The sequence below is a fragment of the Brachycentrus maculatus genome, unplaced genomic scaffold (genome assembly GCF_059751285.1).
Source record: "Brachycentrus maculatus isolate JH-2025_06_01 unplaced genomic scaffold, ASM5975128v1 h1tg000126l, whole genome shotgun sequence".
Lineage (NCBI taxonomy): Eukaryota > Metazoa > Arthropoda > Insecta > Trichoptera > Brachycentridae > Brachycentrus > Brachycentrus maculatus.
Window position 1 is genome coordinate 1,288,570 of NW_028280879.1, and position 23,357 is coordinate 1,311,926.

The 23,357-nt window shown below is 31.6% G+C and overlaps 2 protein-coding genes across 5 annotated transcripts in view; both read right to left on the minus strand.

Annotated features, from left to right (window-relative positions):
* Ae2 (anion exchange protein Ae2) overlaps nucleotides 1–460 on the minus strand; it is a 204,196-nt gene extending 203,736 nt beyond the window's left edge. For all 4 annotated transcript variants that reach the window (XM_088260176.1, XM_088260175.1, XM_088260174.1 and 1 more), the window contains exon 1: nucleotides 179–460. In XM_088260176.1, the coding sequence (XP_088116302.1) occupies nucleotides 179–238 (60 nt within the window). In that variant the 5' untranslated portion in view covers nucleotides 239–460. The remainder of the gene's footprint in view (nucleotides 1–178) is intronic.
* A 9,111-nt stretch (nucleotides 461–9,571) lies between these two features.
* Nucleotides 9,572–23,357, minus strand: part of LOC148309379 (proton-coupled amino acid transporter-like protein acs) — a 75,895-nt gene continuing 62,109 nt past the window's right edge. The window contains exons 3-6 of the mRNA XM_088260171.1: nucleotides 20,765–20,905; nucleotides 18,657–18,929; nucleotides 16,338–16,877; nucleotides 9,572–10,853 (exon numbers count right to left, since the gene is read on the minus strand). Of these exons, the coding sequence (XP_088116297.1) occupies nucleotides 10,427–10,853; nucleotides 16,338–16,877; nucleotides 18,657–18,929; nucleotides 20,765–20,905 (1,381 nt within the window). The 3' untranslated portion in view covers nucleotides 9,572–10,426. The remainder of the gene's footprint in view (nucleotides 10,854–16,337; nucleotides 16,878–18,656; nucleotides 18,930–20,764; nucleotides 20,906–23,357) is intronic.

Consider the following 23,357-nt stretch of genomic DNA (forward strand, 5'->3'; position numbering starts at 1 on the left):
AACTTTAATTAAGATTTCGGTAGAATGCAGTAAACAGAACAGATTTGCATTTAAATGATTTTGTGTGCAATATTGGAAACGTAACTTTTTGGTGAGGACCTACACACTTATGTGGGGTGATATAATTTTGATATGCAAAGGCATATGTGTTTAAACTGTTAAAAAATTTAAAGCTTACCCCTGGACCGGTACCAAAGCCAAGAAAGGACAATTTCCGAATCCCCTTGCGATTGCTCATCGTGGCTGGGTTGATGGGCACTTCACATCAAACGCACAAGTCAAAGATCACCGAGCTTGAGAGATTTCGCTCTACCGAGCACATTGACGGACTGATCGCGTTCGCCAGAGCCGCGCGAGAAGAAGGCACGACCACTCGACACTGCCTCGCGCACCGGAATGGAGTGGAGGCAACACGACCGCCTTCGCCGCCAATCTCACTGTGCTTGCCGAAGAGATGACCAAACGGTACATCCGAGCTACAGGGCCAAACAAAACGGGCCGCAGTCAATCTGGACCAATTGAACCAACTGGAAAACCTTACTTCATTGAAACACTCTCCTTATTTTTTTTCTTCTCATGATATGGCAAATTATCGCAAATTTTATATTCACTGTGTATAACAGCATATATTGTATTACGTGTTTAAATTAACAAATAATATAATTGTCAAAGAAAATTTTAGAATAAACAGTTTTTTATCTCTCCTGTAAAATTAGGGATACTTGACTTATTCCTTTTAGAATTTTAAAAAAAAAGAAAAAAATCAGTTTTTTTTATTCTTCTGCATTTCATAATTTATTATAATTACAAGTACAAAAAAAAATATAAAATTTAAATTAAAATGTAAAAATATCCCACAAAGGCATGGCCTGTGTGTGGGTATACATTATATTTTAGGTTATAGTAAAGGGCACTGGCAAGAATACAATAGATATTGGCAAATATTAAATTAATTTAAAAGAGGTTATTTCAACAACAAATATTTGATTTTAACAGAAAACAAAAATCAAAGAGATGAAAGTGAAAAAATATACTTTACTTATGGAGTTATACGTTTAAAAGAAGAAGGTAGGTACTTTCATCTGTTTTATTTGTGTTTATCATTCATCGTTTACTTTGTATAATACCACTTTTATAAACACTTTACCGGTTTTGGAAAATTATTCCATCATCAGGTCATCATTTAATAAAAGTAATCTTATTTGACATTTTTATACAAATAAAATTTTGAAAGAGAAAAATAAGACAAACGAATGGCAATAGGAATTTACATCTCACCAATAGGTGTCTCTAGTGAAGTTCTAGTGAGTCAAGAACAAGGTTTCTAAATCGGTTCATATATAGATAGAACTTCCAAGAATTTGAGTTGTGTGGTTGTCAATAATGGGTAGAATTGGTGAATGTTACACGTGTGTAAAGTGATCACTTAAACCAACCTATGACGGTCGTCAGCCCCGTAAATGCCCAGACATCCATATTCTTCTTCATCTTTGATGAGATGTCAAAAAATGATATGACAATAGGAATATTTTTAAAAGTGAACTCGAAGTTAAATTTAGTTGGTTATTTATTATGGGTAAGTCTTTATTGATTGTTTTAATCATTTCTAATTTTTATTGATTATCTAAACAAAGACCAGTTTATTTACTGGTAAAATTTCTATACCCGTTGATTTATTAATATTATGGTCTTCAGATATAAGTTGACTGGCAAATTCAGAAAAAATATTATTTTTAAGGCACCTTAGATTTTCTTTAACCCTGATATTGAATTTAAGCGATGTTTTTCTTTTAAAAAAGCTGGACAATGGGAACAATTTAATTTGTAAATACCCTTTTGGTTCAATTTATCTTCCGTACTTTACAATTTTAAAACATTTTACCTATATTATTGTTTAAAAATATTTATTTTAAAAAGTGAAATATTTAAGATGGTTTGGACACGTGGAACTTATGGGTGAGGAAAGAACGGTTAAACAAATTTATAAGAAAAATGTAGTGGGAAAAAAAGCAGAAGAAGACCGAGAAAAACTTGGCACAATCAGGTTTGGTTTTTTTTTTAAACATGGTTGTGTCGCGTTCTATTCTCTCTGCCTAGCCTTGCTTTGAAGCGGTTAAAGTGGAAAAACTGTGTAGTTGTTGTTTTATTATATAAAACGGAATTCAACCAAGAAATGTCAGTACAAAACGTGAATCAATTACGAATAGTTTTCAGTTGGGCATTAGACTGGCCTGATGATGTCGGTAACAACGAAACTCGGTTATTGGTCAAATAAAATAAATGTAGAAAAAACTATTTTGTCTGGTTGTGGTCTCGTGGTTAGTGTCACGGACTCTTAAGTCAGAGTTTCTCGGTTCAAACCCACTCTTCCACACTTTGATACCTATTTAAACAATGAGCCGCTTAGGCTCAGAGAAATAGCATGAAATCGAAGTATTTTTTAATATAATAAAAAAACGAAAATTTCAAAATAACTAACTAACTAACCATGATCAAGTATATTGAATTCTCAAAAGTGGTAAGGTTAGATTTTAAGACTCCTAGTCTTAACAGTCGGCGGGTATGTATGAGGAATGCACGATTGTGGAAGAGGTGAAGATTGTTTGCAAAGCAGATTGGTGTGGCATTCTATTTTATGTATCAAAGAGTACTGAAGGCTGAGGATAATAAGTCGCAGGAATTCTAGCCTGAAACTCAAGGAAAGATGAAATCAAAAAAGGTTGGCTTTTATTGGATTTTGACTGCCGATGACAGAGAGACAGTGGAAATGCGATGACTGACTATTCTCTGTAAATGTCTTTGCACTGTTCCGTGCCTGTCTGCTGTGCTGGTCGGGGTTGTGGGCGTCTGTGTACCGGCCAGCGTCGGGTCGGAGTCGGATCCAGCTGACTAATTGAACTAAACACTAATCCCTTTCACTGCCTGCACCGGGGTACTTCTAAAAAATTTGGTGACGGATTTACAAACTTGTATTTATTTTGATTGGCAGTAACAGGTATATTGAAAGCTTTTAAATGTAAATTCACAGTTAAATCGGGATACAATTTTATATTCTTTCACATTTTCAATAAATTTGGCAACTTAGTTTAAAAAAATTGCTTTGCGAGAGCAGATCTGTCAGGAAGCCTATATGCTTTTGTATCAGATCTGAGCATGCGGTGGGACAGCTTTCAATGACGATGACAGAAAAAAAGGGAAATTGAAGGGTCAGATTGATTTCTTAAATAGCTATATATAATAATAAAAAATATAGCGTTTTTTTATTACCTTCGAGTACCTACACATTTATCACAGATCTCTTATCACTGGCGGTAGGTCTGGAATAGTCTTTTTAGACAGTAGATTACGATATTCTTATCTACCGAATTATCATAAACCGTGAATCGATGTTATCTTGCATTAACCATAAAATGTATGATAAAATGATAGTGGTGCGTAAAGTGTAGTATTTTTATCATATCCATATAAAGTCAATGATGCATTACGAGTATAAGGGACTTCATTTTATTTATTGTGACGATATGCAACATTGTAGGGCGGTAGTTTGATTGATATTGTTTGAAGAATTAATTTAAAAGAATAATGTATTGCACATAAGAAATTCTATTGACATATCGCTCACTCCTTTCAAGAACGTCATAAATCAAAAATCGTCAATTTTTAGTTATGCATGTTTTCGAAATACCTAGAATGAAATCATTCCAAGGAATGTGTTCCTTGGAAATCATTTATTATTCATTGGGTATTAACTTTATGGAACGACATGTTGATTATTTAAAAAAATAATAAACACTTGTATAATATTATTATTGAGTACCACATATTGAGTGCTATTTTCACACGACTAGTTTCAAAAACTACAGATGTTTTCGAAACTATTCTAACCGAAAATAAAATATACAAGGATATCCACACACAGGCCATGCCTTTGTGGGATCTTTTTTGTATACAATTCATAGAATATCTGTACTATCGTAATTATGTTAAAAAGTGTAAAAAGTACAAATATTTTTATCAGGCGCCAGCAATGCACGGAAATGTGTTTTCTTCACTGTTTTGATTCGTAAAATTTGTTAGTAACCGTATTACAGATACTAACCCATTTTATTTGCTAAGTATTTTACACATATTATGTAATAAATATTTTCTCGTATTCCTTACTGAGAAATGGTCCATTTTTCGTGTTTTTTTTAATCAAAAGATTTCCTCACCGCGGTCACAAGGGAAAAGTTATTTCCTTCTTCAGTTCACATGTCAGTTCTGAGATTCGAGAGCGGTTATTCAAATATTGCATATTTGCAATGCGTTTCTTTTTTTATTATTTAGTTTTATTGATATCTCAACATGGATGAAAAAGAATGTGGAAGTCTGGGCATTATCAAGGCTTATCATAAGTGATAACGTGCGTGTTACATTCACCATTATGCCCATGATTGACATCCAGACTTCGCAAAGAAATTAATAATATACTCGAAAAAAGAAACCTAACGAAAACTACAAGCATATACAGACTATACAAAACTAAACATAAACAAGATAACTCCTTCGTACCGCATAAAAATACATATTTCCCAGTAAAAAAAAATTTAAAAATTATTACATGATACTAACAAAAAAAGAAGATAAAAGTCCCTCTCCAATCACAAGAAGACAGTCTTTTTTGGAGAGTCACGGTGCAACTAAAATTTTAAGATTGTATTAAGTAGAATCAACTTTTTTTTTTTAATGAAAAAAAATTAAATACAGTAATTTAATTGAAAACGTATTAAGCTATCAACTTCGGCATCATCTATGGTTGAATGTATGTAGTTTTATTTTTTTTTTATTTTAGCAGAGATCATTTTTAAAATGTGGAGGATTTTTCCCGAATTATTCTCATACTGGTGCCTTGTGACTGTCCTGACGTGGAGTGCGTTTAGTAAAGTTTTTTGAAAAAACATGCTTCTACTCTCTTGAGACAATTACTAAAATTTAACATCTATTATTTGTTGTTTAAAGGTAAGTTATTGGCTATTAGAGCTGTGTCTGTCTATTATTCGGTTTATTTACTCAGCTTTTGATAATCCGGTTAAATCCAATTGATAATTCAGTCAAGTGTTCTCATAATTTTAACGTTGTTGGATTTTTAATTATGGAATTCGGTAAGGTAATCGTGAATTAGAGATCATATTTGTTAACACTTTAATCACCGCGTACGGTGCATAAGTAATGTCGTATGTTTTCAAGCAATCAATTTTTTTTCGCATATTTTTTACTAATTTAGTTAAATACATAATTTTGACTAATTTAAATGACTTTCTTCCATCTTTCTGTCACTTTTTAATCTTATTTGAATAGAAACTTTCAGGTTTCAATACAAAGAACGTGTCTACTGCTGTTTTCACGTCCTCCATTGTTTTAAATATTTTTCCATTTAAATCATTTTGTAAAGATAAAAAAAGGTGAAAATCAGAAGAAGATAAATCAGGAGAGTAAGGTGGATGCTTTAAAACATCCCAATTTAGTTCCTTTAATTTATATTGCGTTATCATCGCAGAATGTGGCCGCGCGTTGGCACGGTGAAAGACGACACCCTTGCGATTGAAGTTCGGGATGTTTTATTACGAGTGCCGACTTTAATTTTTTAATCTGTTAACAGTATGTTTCAGCATTTATTGTTTGGTTAGGTTAGGTTAGGTTAGGTAGTTAAAAAAAAAACAATATTTTACAGTCAATCCGGAGTCAAAAGATGATATCCAATATTTATAAAATATTGTACAAATGGTTAAAACATTTGGTTTTTTTTCTGTCTATGCCCGATAAAAATCAGCTTTTATTTTCCAGCATAACTTTCTTTTATATTGTAAGTAACTCAAAGAATATCCTTATTTTAACCCACTCAATATCTTATTTTATGTATTGTAACTGCAGACAGGTGGTAGAATTCCATATTGAATTGTTGGGTAATATATCCAAAATAACACAATGTTTGTTGGATTGAATTCTACATTTATTTATGTACATTTTAATACGTGGCGCGTTTCGTCTTCTTAGAACATTATCAAACACTGATAATGTCCTAAGAATGATAATTTCCTAAAACTAACAAACTAACCATCACGCCGCTTCTCCGCAGGGGTAGGCAGAGAGAATAGAGCGCCACACCACTCTGTCCTTGCAAACATTCTTCGCCTCTTCCACGTTCATGCATCTCCTCATACATACCCGCTGATTGTTACGACTCCTAACCTGACCACTTTCAAGTATTTGGCATACCTGATCGTGCCGTGTTTTTTTTTTTGCATAATGCTCTAAGAAGACGAAACGCGTCACGTATTAACATATACATAAATAAATGTAGAATTCAATCCAACAAACCTTGTTTAATTTTGGATATATTACCCAACAAACTTATTTTATATTGGATATAGCTTATTAAATATCCCTTAGTATACACAGGCTTGTTTCACTCCACTCAATCCTTAGTCTATGTTGTAAATGACTTATTATATTGTATTTCACAACCACAAACATATTCTCATACTTCGTTTTAGTGTATATCCCACCGATGGATCGCGTTTAACCCATGTAACATGATGGCGAAAAATTAATCTACATATCGGGAGATGCTATAAATTTTGCAAATGGCATAATACGTCAATCATATTTGTCATTAGTAAACTTGATAGATGCGGTATACAAAACAACTTTGAATGGCCTTAAATAAATCTTCCAAGTTTCATTCTAAATAACTTTTTAATTTAATAAAAAAAAAAAACTTTTGAGTGATGGAAATCGTTATTTGGACTATTACATTTATTTTATTAAGTGGCAAAGATGATATCCATCATGTAGCTGCTGCCAGTGTTGATACACATTTGTGTCTGTTTTAAAATTTTGTTTGTACACTGCAGCTGTCTAATTAACAAAAGTCAAATATAGCTTGACATTTGCAAAAAATATTACATCCTCCGATAGGGTGATGAATTTTGCGCCACCCTGTACCATCATCGCTCCTTTGTGTATTCCATATTACGGTTTTATTCATTAGGGATGGCAAAGATGGTATAAGAGCTTTTGTTCGCCGTCAGTTCACCGTCAGCTAATAAGCTTTTGTTTACATGTACCGATTTTAGAACACCGCAGATCCCTGCGGTGCCTACTATTACATCTAATGCTTTGAAATTACTCATCCATCCTTCCATTTCCACTGAACAAAGGTGTATTATTTCCGAGTATACCAAATCGTATGAATAGAGGATTCACACCAATACATAAACCATTTAATTACATTTTTACTCGATTACGGATATACCTTTACACGTGTACAGAAATCAGTTATCTTCATACCCTTATCCGCACCCCAATGGTGCATAGGGCACTGCATCATATAAACGCAGTGTTATCTTGCAGAATAGGTGATCAGCCTTCCGCTTCAGGTACCGGTCCAGGGTAATATGGAATAAATATTAGAGTGAAAAATCACCATATTTATTTGACCCCCCTGGGAATCGAACCCGGGACCTCCAGAACGGTAGCCGAGCGTGCTGACAAATTCCACAATACAAAATAACCCCTAATTAGAGATAATCCAGATTTGCGAACAAGTATTTGGACACACTCAAAATGTTCGAATTACGAGTATGTTAATTTCGCTTTCCAGTGTGGATGCTAAACATATCGCCCACTCCTTGCAACAATGTCATATATCAAAAAACATGATTTTTCAAGAGATCGTTTTAAAAGTTTAAAAATATAATGCAGTGTATTAAAAATAAATATCAAGCCACTTATTGAACTTTTATTGTGCAACAGATCTTTTTAGGTAAAACCTGAATGTTTTTTCTCCATTTGAAAAATATTTAGTACATTTAAAAAAATAATTAAACAATACATTTTCTTCAAAATGAAAAAAGAACACTTTCTACCCTTTTATTTTATTTTTGTTTCGGCATTAACTTTGTGGTAAAAAACGAAGTGTTTTCTTTAATCATTACTTTCTACCCTGTAGCGGGTAAATATTAAGTTAAAATAATATGCATCTTTTGCTGGGATAAAGTATATTTTCTGGGCATTCCGAAAAAATGCACAACTGAAAATTGATGATTTTTGATTTATGACGTTCTTGAAAAGAGTGCCCGATATACAGTGTATTTATTTTTTTTAAATGATGGAGAGCATCTTTAGAGATATTTATGGAGGATGTCATCCATTAGGTAAGGTTAGGTTGGATGGGGTTAATGAAAATAAAAACACATGTTTTTTTTTAATATTATCAATTTATTAAAAATTATTTAACATAAAAAATAAGACATAATGAAATATATCTATGCTTACATTGTATTAAAAAGTATAGGAATGGTTTAAAATATTTTTATCAAGTTTCCGCAATTTCGCGACATCCTACACACAAAATAATAATAATCAAAGCGTTGAGAAGAACAAGCGAGAAAAGATTTTTCCCGCCTTGTATTAATTTTCGATTACTTCCATATTTTGTTTGCAAAACAGTTTAAAATTGTGTTCTGGTTTTGAGTGTTTTTTGCTGTTCGTCATTTATTTGAAGCCTTCCAGAATTTAATGCCCTTCAGCTAACATTAATTTACTAACATCTACACACATTTAGATAATATCTATGCAAACTAACAATAAATGCTAATATATTATTTGAATATTTTAAAATTTCTGAGTTATAATTTTAAGAAATATAGATCTTTGAATGTTACAATATAAGCTACATTTATTTGAATACTGTTCAAATATATAGGTATTTTATTAAGATATGTAATTAGTTAGTAGTTTTTATTTATAGACAGGAGTCTGTCTTTGCAAAGACTAGAATTTATTAGAGTTAGGAATATGATTTAGATTTACAGCAAAGTTAATAATAAAATAAAATATCACTTGATACTTAAAAATTTTCATTTTGATTTAAACAGTACAGTTTTTTTATAAGCGTATTGTATGTAGAAAATTTTGAAAATAATATAAAGAAAGGTTTGTCACCAAATATTACAAATTTTGTTAGTTAAGTTAATTTTTTAAACAAAATCAAACATTGAAAATTATCGTCTTTTTTAAATTTTACATTCATATTTTTTAATTTTATCACAATGACTTCAATGTGGCATGAGCCTCCCGCAATAGGGTATATCACCTCTAACATTCTTTTTATTATAAAAAGAAAAAAATATGAGCAAAGTAGATACAACAAACATTTTTTGAGCTCCATCCGCCCCAGGTGGTGCAAAGGGCACCGTATCGGATCGATGCGGTGTTAAATTGATAATTAATTTTAAGAATGCAAGATGATTAATCCGGCGCTTCAGTACCTTGGATTAAGGAATGGAATATATTTGGTTGGATACTGAAAACAAAAGTTTAGGGAGGAGGAAGCTACGTTGGGAAGGAAATGGAAAAGGAATAGGAAAATGGAGAATAACAGTAATGGCTTGGATACTCGGTGTTTCATACCTGTACTCGTACTAGTACTCTAGAGCCCTCGAAGGAAAATGTATGGTGAGGTGGTAGATAATATTGTGGATAAATTAATTTCCAAATTTCCCATCGTATAATTAAAATGTAATACTTGTTTTTTTTTATTAAGTAAAGGTATCATAAGTGAAAATTATGTAATTGACTTTTAAAAAAATCAGACAAATGTTACGGAAAAATGGTTAAACAAAACAAAGAACTGGCAACAATTTGTTTTGACAATTTGTTTTTAGAAGTCTAATTAACCTGAAAAGTAAAAATGATGTATTTTTACGTTGTAATAAATCATTTGGCACTGATTAAAACAGAAAATTCACAGATAGTTAGATATGTAATATGCTTAGATATATATGTTTTTGTCGATAAAATTTTTGATGGGTTCATAGTTCATGATATATAATATTACTAGATATTAACGTTTACTGATTTTTTACTAGTCAACTTGGACTCTACGTTTTTTTAACATTAAAATTGTAATATCGAATTACTAATAATATTTTTAAATGTTTCTAGTGCTAATTGCAAACATCTCTCTATACATGTATATATATGAATAAACATGTTATCTATTTTTTTCTACTGTTTATAATAATGTTCAAACATCTATATTATTTACGTCGGATAGCTGTATATGTGCTTTCTAATTTATTTATAATATTTATTTTATAATAAAACCAAAACTTGCTTTGACTATAAAAAAAATCGATCTTGGTAAAAATTAAATCGCTCGAGGGTGTATAAGAATCATTTTTGAGACATAACTTGTATTTATTCAGTAGGCTTCAAAGTAAAATTATTCTGAAAACAATTTGATTGAGTAAAAAAACAAAAGTAACTAGAAATTTGTGTTTGATAAATAGCGGCGGACCTCCAACGACTTAAAACAATCAAATGAGTTACAAATACGACAAAAATAAGTAAAAATAGGTAAAGGTTGGGTATGATTTCCATTTTACACAGCCATTTCCTCGATTATTTCCTGGATGCTGACGTAAGTTCCGGTCAAAAAGCCGATGATGCCGAACCCGACGAGGAATAGGTTTTTGTACAGCCTCCAGTTGAAGGTCGAGAATCCGACCTCCTCGATTTCTTCCCAAAACGTAACCATTTCAATGATAGCCGGGAACATAAGGCCGAGGGTCGACAGGCAAACAGCACCGATGAGAGAGATGAACGGGCCAAGATTCGGGATAGCGACTGCGATTATGACCGTTGCAACAACGAAAGACACCCTCATGGCGGTCTCCACGGACCTCTTCTTGGAGTCCCTAATCTTGGGCTCGAGCTGCTTCCATATGATTTCCATGGGCACGTAGAATTGCAGGCTGTATGTAAAGAATATAGCGATGGCGATCATGATCTTAACGCTCTGGGCCAATCTGAAATAAAAACCGACAATTACAAGGTATATGCAATGTTTTAACCCTCTCTTCTTTGAGTTCTCGTCCTTAAAAAATGCTAAGTAAAAAGTAACCTTAACTAACTAACTAACCAGGTAGACAGAGAGCATTTAATACTACACCACTCAGTCTTTGCAAACATTATTGGCCTCTTCCACGTTCATGCATCTCCTCATACATACCTGCCTATTATTTCAACTCCTAACCTGACCGCTTTCAAGTATTAAACATACCTATTCAAGTATTTGACATACATACATGTAAAAAAATATTTAAAAAAACGCAAATAGTTTTTAAAAAATCGCTCTTATTTTACAAATATGTTTACAGGAAATTACTTTAAGACAAGCTCGATCAAAATTCCACCATAGCGCCAGTAGGCGGAAAACACGTTACTTTTACAAATCACGTAACAAAGAACCATTGTGCCCAAAGTGTTAGGAAGGTTTATATTATCCACTGACACTTCGTGATGGAATTGCATTTTTAATTTATTATTAGATTAAAACCAATATTTTTAGCTTTTCCACTTTTTTATTTGACCAGCGACCGGGTTTCGTCGTTACAGACATCATTCTGATGTTGTCTGTTTCCGGGTTTCGTCGTTACAGACACCAGTCTGATGATGTCTGTAACGACGAAACCCGGTCGCTGGTCAAATAAAAAAGTGGAAAAGCTAAAAATATTGGTTTTAATCTAATAATAAAAAAAAAAAAATGTTAGGAAGGTTTCCATTCACCCAAAACCTGTTTTTTCCCCAAAAGTATTAAAATATTATTAATATTCATTGCAGTATTTAGTTATATTGGAGTAAATAAATATATTTTATTATACCTATACATGTATATTTTTTATCATTTTATTATATAAAATAACTATAATGAATTTATTACATTACAATCCTATAATATTATGCTCCATAAACTACTAATAATCCTCATACGTAGAGGAAAGCAAATGTTGGTTATTTTACACTCTAATATTTATTTAATATTACCCTGGTCCCTGAAGCGCAGGAGTGATCACCTTGTCTTCATGAAAGTAACGATCAAGATAACACCGCGTCAGTACGATGTCCTATGCACCATCGGGTGCGGATAAGGGTTACAAGAATATTTATAGAGCTGAATAAATAATTGAACATTATAATAATATTTTTTCACGCATAAATTTTTACTAAAAAAAAAATTATAATAGGAAATAAAAATAAAACATGCGCAATGTTCGCCTATGAGTACTTCATAGCATAATAGTTGTATTTCACTCATCGCTCACTCCTTTCAACAACGCCATAAATCAAAAAACTAAATTTTTCAGGAGATCGTTTTTAAAGTTTAATAATATAATTAAATGTATTAAAAATAAATATCAAACCACTTATGAAAATTTTTACTGTGCAACAGATCTTTTTAAGTACAACCTGAAAGTTTTTTCTCCATTCGAAATTTTTTTAGTATATTTAAAAAATAAATTTAACAATACCTTTTCTTTAAAATGCAAAAACAACACTTTCTGCCCTGTAGCGGTTACCCGAGATATTGACTTAAAAATATGCCGCTTATGCTGGGATATGGTACATTTTTTGGGCATTCCGAAAACATGCACAACTGAAAATTGACGATTTTTGATATATGACGTTGTTGAATGGAGTGAGCGACATTTGATACATATGGTCTTTCACAATATTTTGATAAAAATTTTAAAATAAATGATAAAAATGGTTTCCTTAATTATTCGTCATACTTTCATGTAAGCAACTGTACTATTTTTCGCCGTCGTTCTCGCTGTTAAACCTAGTAACGCCATCTGTTAGAAACTGCATAAAACATTTTGAAAACGCTTTGGTGAGTGAATTCACCTCAGCGACGACGCAAAAAATGATACTGTTATGGTTGGGTGCACGCAGGTAGCGCTAATAGCATTAATTTTTTTTGTATTAAATACTATATATATATATATATATATGTATTACATGTATTACTTTGAAGGCTTCAGCCGTCCAATAAATAAATAAATAAATAAATTATGTCAGCAACAATAAAATAAAATAATATATTTATTACTCAAACGCTAATTACGTTTCTTTAATTTAATTTATCAATTTATTATTTACAAAGTGTTAAAAACAAAAGATACTAAAAAAAAACCTTAAGAGAAAAATAATTTTAAAAATATGGTATGCATTGATATTTTTTAATTTACTTTATTTAAATTTAACTCTTAACTTCTTAATTTTATTCTCAAAAAAAAACATTTCGTTATATGTTTAAATTCTTTTTTTTTTTTAATTATTTATGTTTACAAAAACATCGCTTGAATTAATTTCATTTAGTTTTATTATTAAATGCGATATTTTTCATGTAACAATTTTTAATTTAAATCGGGATTTTGAGTTGTTGTCGTCTAAAAATAAATAAGTGAAGTAAAAAAACAACAAGCCTCAATTTATTTCATTTGTTTCAATATTTTTATTTTTATTTTTTGCTATATATATATTTATAACTAACTAACTAACTAACCATCACGCCGCTTCCCCGCAGGGGTAGGCAGAGAGAATAGAGCGCCACACCACTCTGTCCTTGCAAACATTCTTCGCCTCTTCCACGTTCATGCATCTCCTCATACATACCCGCCGATTGTTACGACTCCTAACCTGACCACTTTCAAGTGTGTGGCATACCTGATCGTGCCATGTTTTTCTCGGTCTTCCTCTGCTTCTTTTCCCGCCAACATATATATATTTATAAATATATATATATATATATATATATATATATATATATATATATATATATATATATATATATATATATATATATATATATATATATATATATATATATATATATATATATATATATATATATATATATATATATATATATATATATATATATATGTATATATATATATATATACATATATATATATATATATATTTATATATATATATATAAATATATATATATATATATATATATATATATATATATATATATATATATATATATATATATATATATATATATATATATATATATATATATAAATATATATATATATGTATATATATATATATATATATATATATATATATATATATATATATATATATATATATATATATATATATATATATATATATATATATATATATATATATATATATATATATATATATATATATATATATATATATATATATTAAATCAAGTATTTGAGTTGTTATAGTCTAAAAGTAAATATATGATGGAAGATCTTTCATTCCTGTCCAAATGGATGTATTCAACTGAATTAATTTATTCAAGCACTTAGCTAGGTTGACGATATCGATTCTAAAGTATAGCACTGCGAGCTGAAAATATGTGCGTTGACCTTAAAATTAACTGTTCTCGATCAATCTTGATTGTTCCTTGAAAATGTTTTTTTTAAAATTACCTTACGTCCAAGTGACTCTGAAATCTAGCTACGACTTATGCAACACCGCTTATCATGTACCTACTCAGGCTTCAACTTCATAAGTTTCACAGCCTATGCCTACTCGTGAGTGGATTTACTCTATATGTTTGAAGTTACTATAATTTCATGTAATTCATGAGTGAATATTCTAGGCAAAAACACTCGCTGAGAAAATGTTCAGTTGATTAATACCAACAGTACAAATTATCAATCATCCTTACATTTTATCTTAGTTATCTTATATTTCAAATAATTTAAAAAAACTATCTAACTAACTAACCATCACGCCGCTTTCCCGCAGGGGTAGGCAGGGATAGTGGAACGCCACACTTCTCTGTCTTTGCAAACATTATTCACCTCTTCCACGTTCGTGCATCTCCTCATACATACACACCGAATCATACCTGACCGCTTTCAAGTATTTGTCATACCTGACCGTGCATTTCACTATTCGAACATCTGTCATACATCGTTTTGTTGCACATTATTCTAAGAGATCGCATAATTGACTAAACTTTAAACAAACAGTGGTTATATACTAATATTACTAACATTTAAGTAAAAAAATGTAAAATTAAAAAATATGATTTAAGAGGTTCATGAATTTATCAAATAATTTTAATGAGTCTAAAAATACATTTCTCAATATTTAAAAAAAAAACCTTTTCTGCACCCTAATGGTGCATAGGGCACTGCATTGGATAACCGCAGTGTTATCTTGATCGTTAACACATGAAGGAAAGGTGATCAGAACTCCGCTTCAGATACCAGTCCAGGGTAATATTGAATAAATATTAGAGTGAAAAAATCAGTTATATTTATTTGACCCCCCCCCTGGGAATATAACCTGGGACTTCCAGAACGGTAGCCGAGCGTGCTGACCATTGCACAACGTTCTCGGAACCGTATCTGATATAGACATTGTTAACCTTAATCCCATGTCACAAAGTGACAAATAGAAATTACTCATCGGGAATATTATATTTATGACTTATGTATGTAATATGTTTTGAAAAATAAAATTAAATAAATAAATAAAATAAAGACTGCGAAAGACTCAAAACCCAGGAATATATATATATAAAAGACCCAGCATTCGATAAATCGAAACGTTATTTTCTCTAAATCCAGGTAACATTTTACGTAATTGTTTTTTTTTTCATAAAACACAGTTTTTGTATTGAAAAAATAAGTTTTTCTTCGAAATAATTGGTTTTGAAAAGAAAACAGTTGAAAAATAAGAAGTAAAAAAAGTCGAGAGTTTTTACATAATAATAAAAAGCACCGGTCAATTGCATTGTGTAAATTGAATAAACAGAAAATAATTTTAATCTCTCCTTTGAGATGCTTTTATTAACTAAACATTTGTTGGTTGAATCTTTTATAAAATATTATCGATTGTGGAGTTAAACTTTTGAACAATATTTTTTTTCGCCGCTCATACAAAAAATCGCTTTTAAAACATAATTCTGCAACATCTTCCTGGAGCTTCATCTAATTTGTAAAATTATGCCGATCACTCGCAGAATCTACCTTGTTGTAATAACAAGAAAAATAAAACAAGAAAAATAAATATGTTTAAAAAAATACAAAGACATCATCAGTGAAGTTGTATATAATAGTGATCTTTATAACATATTATTTATATTTAAATAGGCACTTAAATGATTTTATGAATAATAATGGTTGCATATCAATCTAATACTATTATTTGATTGATGTACACAAGCAAACTGAGCGCTCATCACAAATTAATAGCATAATTTATAAGACCATGTTGTATGAGTACAACTTATCGCATTATTCTATCATATACAATATATATATATATATATATATATATATATATATATATATATATATATATATATATATATATATATATATATATATATATATATATATATATATATATATATATATATATATATATATATATTTGTGTGTGTGTGTGTGTGTGTTTTTATGTAGAAAATAATAAAATATTATAATTGTTCAACTTACACCTCATCCTTAGGCAGGTTTAGAGTGATACTTCCTTCAGTGGCATCGCCGTACTGCCAATAGCCGAAGAAACCAGTGAGAGCATACAAACTGACGACTATCGACATTCCGCAATTCAGGACTCCAGGGCAACCGATGAAGTGTTGGGGGTTTCTCATGTTGTTCTCCAGGGGCATCACTACACCGATGCCTTCGAGGGCGAAGATGGCAGTCCCGAAGAACAGAGGAAGTTGCTTGAAGGAAGCGAAGCCAGGCCTGGTATCGAGCGAGGGCAGGTCGGTCAAGATGTAATAGAATGTGATTCCAACACCGAGTCCGATAAGGATGTTGGCCAGCATCGAGAACGGGGACAAGTATTTCAATTTCCTGATCAGGTTCATGCCAATTAGGAATGGGAGAAGCGCCAACATGTAGATCCTGATGTTCACGTCAGAATCGGAGTAGTGGTCGATCACTTGCTTCAAGTTCTTGCCCACGAACACTATGTATACGCAGCAGCATCCGAGGAGATCAGTCACCAAGAAGAGGTTAATGAGTGCCCTGAAAATTATTTATCACATGTCATCCACTGTCGAAAAATAGTCAGAAAACGCATATTTACGTTTTATTTATTGTTTCGGCATTTACTTTGTAGTAAGATATGTTGAAATTATTTTAAAAAAACACTTGTTTTTTTACCACTTGTGTTTATTTGACGAATAGTTTCGGAAGTAAAGCTTCCATCTTCAGATCTAAATGTAAACTCTAAGTTTAATTTAGACCAAAAGATGGAGGCTTAGCTTCCGAAACTAGTCGGTTTAATAACTCAAGTGGTAAAAAAACAAGTGCTATGCTTTTATAAAGTAAATATCAGTTGGGTAAATATAATTTTTAAAATTATTTTTTGACATCTCAACATAGATTAAGAAGAATATGAAAGTTTGGGCATCAACAGGGCTTAAGACCGTCATAGGCTGGATTAAGTGATCACTTTACACACGTGTAACATTTACCAATTCGCAAGCCCCGTGAATGCCATGACTTTCATATTCTTCTTCATGTATGTTGAGGTGTCAAAAAAATATACAAAAAACAAAACTCCTAATGGGAGATTATCCAGATTAGTGAACAAGTATTTGGATACATTCTAAATATTATTATTTTTTGTTTATGTAAACCTATACTATTGTAAATATAAACATGTCCGCCTCCGTGGTGTAATGGCCAGCGTGTTTAGCTACCGTGCTGGAGGACCCGGGTTCGATTCCCAGGGGGGGTGAAAATAAATATTGGTGATTTAACACGGTAATAATTATTTAATTTAAGCGCAAGAGTGATCACCTTGCCTTTATGTAAGTAATGTTCAAGATAACACTGCGTCATTCGATGCAGTGCCCTATGCACTATTGGGTGCGGATAAGGGTTATAAGTAAATATAAACGTACACTCAAACAGCAAAATTTACATTTTAAAATTTTAAAACACGAGTATAATTTTTTTATCGTGAATATTTCTTAAATTAACGATACTATTACAAAGTGATCGTTATCTACTGGTGATTACGATATTTTGCGGAAAAGGTCGTTATTTTTATTGATTAAATTTAACTTTGCTTACAGAAAAAAATGTACATAGACGGGCTTATTGCTACAAAGCAATATCTCCCAGCCAATCAAATTCATATTTATTTTAGTAAAAACATTAATTTGTTAACAACATTTTGAGAGTGTCCAAATACTTGTTCACAAAATCTGGATTATCTCCAATTACAGGAGTTATTTTCATATTATTTTTTGACATTTCATCAAAGATGAAGAAGAATATGGAAGTCTGGGCATTTACGGGGCTTACGACCGTCATAGGCTGGTTTGAGTGATCACTTTACACACGTGTAACATTCACCAATTCTACCCATTATTGACAACCACACTACTCAAATTCTTCGAAGTTCTATATATATGAACCAATTTAGAAACTTTGTTCTTGAATCACTAGAACTTCACTAGAGACATCTATTGGTGAGATGTAAAGAAGCTTTTTTATTAAGCAGAAACTCTTATATTAGAATGTTACACGTGTGTAAAGTGATCACTCAAACCAGCCTATGACGGTCGTCAGCCCCGTAAATGCCCAGACTTCCATATTCTTCTTCATCTTTGATGAAATGTCAAAAAATAACATTAATTTGTTGTTCACTCCACCACAATTTGATACCTTTTTTCTAATAAGAGCTGCTGAGGCTCTCAGAAATAGTATGAAATTGAAGTATTTTTGTAAATAACAAAAACACGAATCCATCTCTTTTTTAATAATAAAAAAAAACATAATCATTGTACTAACTTGGCAAGTCTCGAGTATTTTCGGATTCCGGGTCGTCCGCCGAGGAAAGCGTATTCGGCGGTTTCGGCGAATCCCAGCGAGGGTATCCGGTTCCGCTTGCAGAGCTCATGGGCGGACTTCACCAAGATGTGGACACAGTAGGTGCAAATCGCACCTACCATGAGGGTTGCTATGAACCCCGTGATTAAGCCGGCGTTCTTGACGGCCAGAGGCATGGCGAGGATGCCACTGCCGAGAGAACCCTTTAGCAAGTGAATAAAGGTATCCATGTCACTGAAAGACAAACCAATTATATATTATTTTTATTAACCAACTAGTTTCGGCAACTACTTGTTGCCCTCTTCAGGGTTTAATTTATGGCTTAAACCCTTAAGTGGGCAACAGGTTGTTGCCGAAACTAGTTGGTTAATAAAAATGTGAGAAGATCAATAAACAAAGTCTTTTTATTTCTCAAAATAATACATCAATATGATCCAAAAAGTTAATGATTTTAATATTTAAAACACAAACCAATTGATTCAGAAATCTATTGCCAAAGTAACCTCTTCTTTTTTACACAGCTTTTAACCTTCCTCTTTTAAACGATCTAAATACCTTCTTTTAACTCATGTAGTACTTTTTTCACTATTTTTTTTATTGTTTTCTGTTAAAATCAAATGTTTGTTGTTTGTACGAGTTGATGAAATATTTGTAGTTTATATGTATTGGCACTTTTAATCTAATTTTATTTCTGATTTCTATTGTATTCTTGACAGTAGCCTTATAAATAACTTTTTTGTATTCATATTTTATATTTTTATGTACTTGTAATTATAATCTATTGTGAAATGTAATTTTAATCTATTGTGAATGCAAATGAATTCGAAAAAGAAAAACAACAATAAAAAAGGATGATTACTAAAAGGAATGAGTCAAGCATCCCTAATTTTACAGTAGGGATAAAAAACTGTTAATTCTAAAATTTTCGTTTGCAACTATATTTTTTTTTAATTTAAACACGTTATATATGCTATTTATTATACACAGTTAATATAAAATTTCAGACTGTTTGCCTTTTTTAGAATTAATTATGCTATTTAAAGTTGCTTGACTTATTCCATTTGGTTACTATTCTTAGTTTTAAGAAGATAAAAAAATCTTATTATTATTTGTGCCAATTTTCAATTATATGTTTATAGTATTGCCTTTGTGTTCAGTAGGTATATGCTATACCTAAGCCTCAAGTCTTCTAATTTATTGGTTTTGATGGCCACAGGCCCATCATACGATTTTTTTTAATTGGAAGTGTCACAGGAAAAAAGTAAATGGCTACTTTAGACTGTCAAATGAACTCACATATTATTTTTCTTTATTCCTATGAAAGATCTCCGTTAAATGATTCGAAATTCATCAAAATTGCCATATCGGATAAATGCTGACTTTCCGTTTGGTAATTAACCGATTCAATTATTCTAATCCTTCCTTCATATATCTCTGAAACTATTACTTCTGACATATTTGTGTAAAAGCGCATTAATTTAACTAACTGTCACGCTGCTATCCGCAAGGATATAGAACCTCACTTCCATCTTCCATTGCAGACAATCATCGCTTTTACCACATTTATATATACTCTTCACACACGACTCATATACTTTTAGCAAGAAGCACAGAAAAGTCAGCATATAGAAGGCAACAGACAGTCAAATCGATCATTTTAAATCTTATATTTTATCCATTCAGTTCATTCAACTCAACGTTTTTTATATTTCATACATTAAAAGCATAGTTAACTTTGTGATATGGTAATATAACACTATCCTTATCATTCATCATTTACTTTGTTTAATACTTCATTTTTTCTTTTTGTATATCCTAAGGATATGTTTGTGCCTCCACCGGTTGCTCTTGAATGTTGACTTCCAGCTATCTCTCCACCTTTTTGGAAGTCTGCCTGGGGGTCTGCGTCCTTCAGAGTTTCCATGAAGGGCGATACTAGGAAGTCTGTCTTCTGACATTCTGTTTTATATTTTATATTATGTGTAATACCAAAAGTTGTATTACACAAAGTGAACGATGAATGATGAAGTGAGTGTTCGATTTTTTTAAAAATATGGATTTGTATCTACCTTGTAGGATGGGTCAGATTGCGGTGAGCGAAGGGATTATACCCTTCATCAGCTTCACAATCTCTTGATGCCCTCTCCATCAGAGGGACGGTGGACCCAGCTTGTTGGGTGATGGAAGCCACGCTGCTACCACGCTTGGTCCTGAAATCGAAAGATGTTATTGTCCATAGGTCTAACACTCTCCTTATCATTTATGTTTGAAGCCACAACTTTCATTTTATAAACATAATACAGTATAACTTTGATTTAAAATCACTATACATATTTAAAACTACAATCCTGACTTGATCAAACTTTCAAAGGAGATCCAAGGACGTTATTCTCAATCAGAAGTGTTTAAATAAAATGGTCTCTGCTGCATAAAAGCTATTCCAAACCAACCATAGATGGCTCCAGTGAACTCACACATAAAGTGTTAATAGATTTATGATATATGTAGGAGTTACAAAAAAGAAATGAGTCCTCTTCTTATTCAAAATAATAAAATCTTAATTGATCCAAAATAGATGGATGCTGTGTACTAGTATGTACTGCGTTAAGAGATTAATGATATATGTAAGAGTTCCAAAAATTTTATTAGTGTGGTTGTCAATCATGGATAGAATAGTGAATATTCCACGTGTGTGAAATGATCACTTAACCACCCCATGACAGGTAATGAACCCTGTAAATGTTTTGAATATTGAAAGCATTAACTTTGTGGATCATATTGATATATTATTTCGAGAAATAAAAATACTTTGTTTCTCGAAATAATACGGCAAATACGTTTTGGCAACAACATATTGCCCTCTTCAGGGTTACAGTAATATTACAGGGTTACAATAATAAATGTAACCTATATAGGGTTACAGTAATAATAACTCTATAGGGTTACAGTAATAAATGTAACCCTGAAAAGGGCAACAGGTTGTTGCCGAAACTAGTTGGTTAATAAAAATGTGAGTGGATCAAAACACAAAGTATTTTTATTTCTCGAAACCCTGTAAATACCCAGACTTCCATATTTTTCTTCATCGTTGTTATTTACTCGTATATTTGGCATGGTAATGTTTGTCCTAATCCCGATCCTGGTAATTGGGTGAATACGTCTCAAACACCATATGTACATAGAAGGTGTCGAACATAGGCTTTTATGGTCAAGATTTTCTCCCACACACAAATATAAAAAAAATAATACCCTAACTAGTCGAGTTTTTGTAACCTTGGTGTTTCAAACTCAAATTCAACATCTTTATAGTGTTATTTTTTGACATCTCATCAAAGATGAAGAAGAATATGGAAGTCTGGGCATTTACGGGGCTGACGACCGTCATAGGTTGGTTTAAGTGATCACTTTACACACGTGTAACATTCACCAATTCTACCCATTATCGACAACCACACTACTCAAATTCTTGGAAGTTCTGTATATATGAACCAATTTAGAAACCATCGTTCTTGAATCACTAGAACTTCACTAGAGACATCTATTGGTGAGATGTAAAGAAGCTTTTTATTAAGCAGAAACTCTGATATTAGTATGTGAGGTCCGAATCCTGGATTATAATCACACACATGAGAAACGCCAGAAAATACCATTTTCATTTTTATTATTTAAGCTAATAATTTGATCAGACAATTTATTTACAACATTTTGAATGTGTCCAAATACTTGTTCACAAAATCTGGATTATCTCCAATTACAGGAGTTATTTTCATATTATTTTTGAAATCTCATCAAAGATGAAGAAGAATATGGAAGTCTGGGCATTTATCTTTTTAGTGGTTCTTTTATTTCCGTTTTTTTATCACTTTTTTCAAATCTCGTTAATTTTATTTTATCTTGAATCCGCTTACTGGTTATATTTTGACTCTAGCATATACTATTCTATACAAGACATACAGACGACGCGCAACGTAAAAATACCAAATTCAACCGGAATTGATACAAGATTGCCAACTTTCCAAGTTCATTCATCTTGAGGGTCGATCCACAAATTCAACACGTTCGTCGAATTATTGTTTGCTTTTAATTTTAAATGATCATTAATGTAAATTTTAGCTGTAGTTTTGTTAACTGGCTATTACACGACTACCTACAATGTTTCCCTTTTTCCAAATATTTTGTACGAGTCTTAATATTTTATTTATTGTTTCGGCATTAACTTTGTGGTAAGACATGTTACAATGATTAAAGAAAATACTTCGTTTTTTACCACATGAGTTTGATTGTAGACTACATGTTTCAGAAGTTAAACTTCCATCATTCAGGTCTGTATAATAACATTATTATACAGACCTGAATGATGGAAGTTTAACTTCTGAAACATGTAGTCTATAATAAAACTCAAGTGGTAAAAAACGAAGTGTTTTCTTTAATCATTGTATCGAGTCTTAATATTGTTTACAAATACTGAATGTGCTCACAATTGCCCATATCAAGATTTTTTCTTATCAACATGTTTAGTAATATCTCAACACAGATAAAGAAGTCTCTAGTGATGGAAAAAATAAATTATCGCTATTTAAACGACTTTCAACCTGTCGTCGGTTAATTTAAGTAATTACTTTTAACACGTGTCACATTCACCATTCTACGGTTGTCCAAACT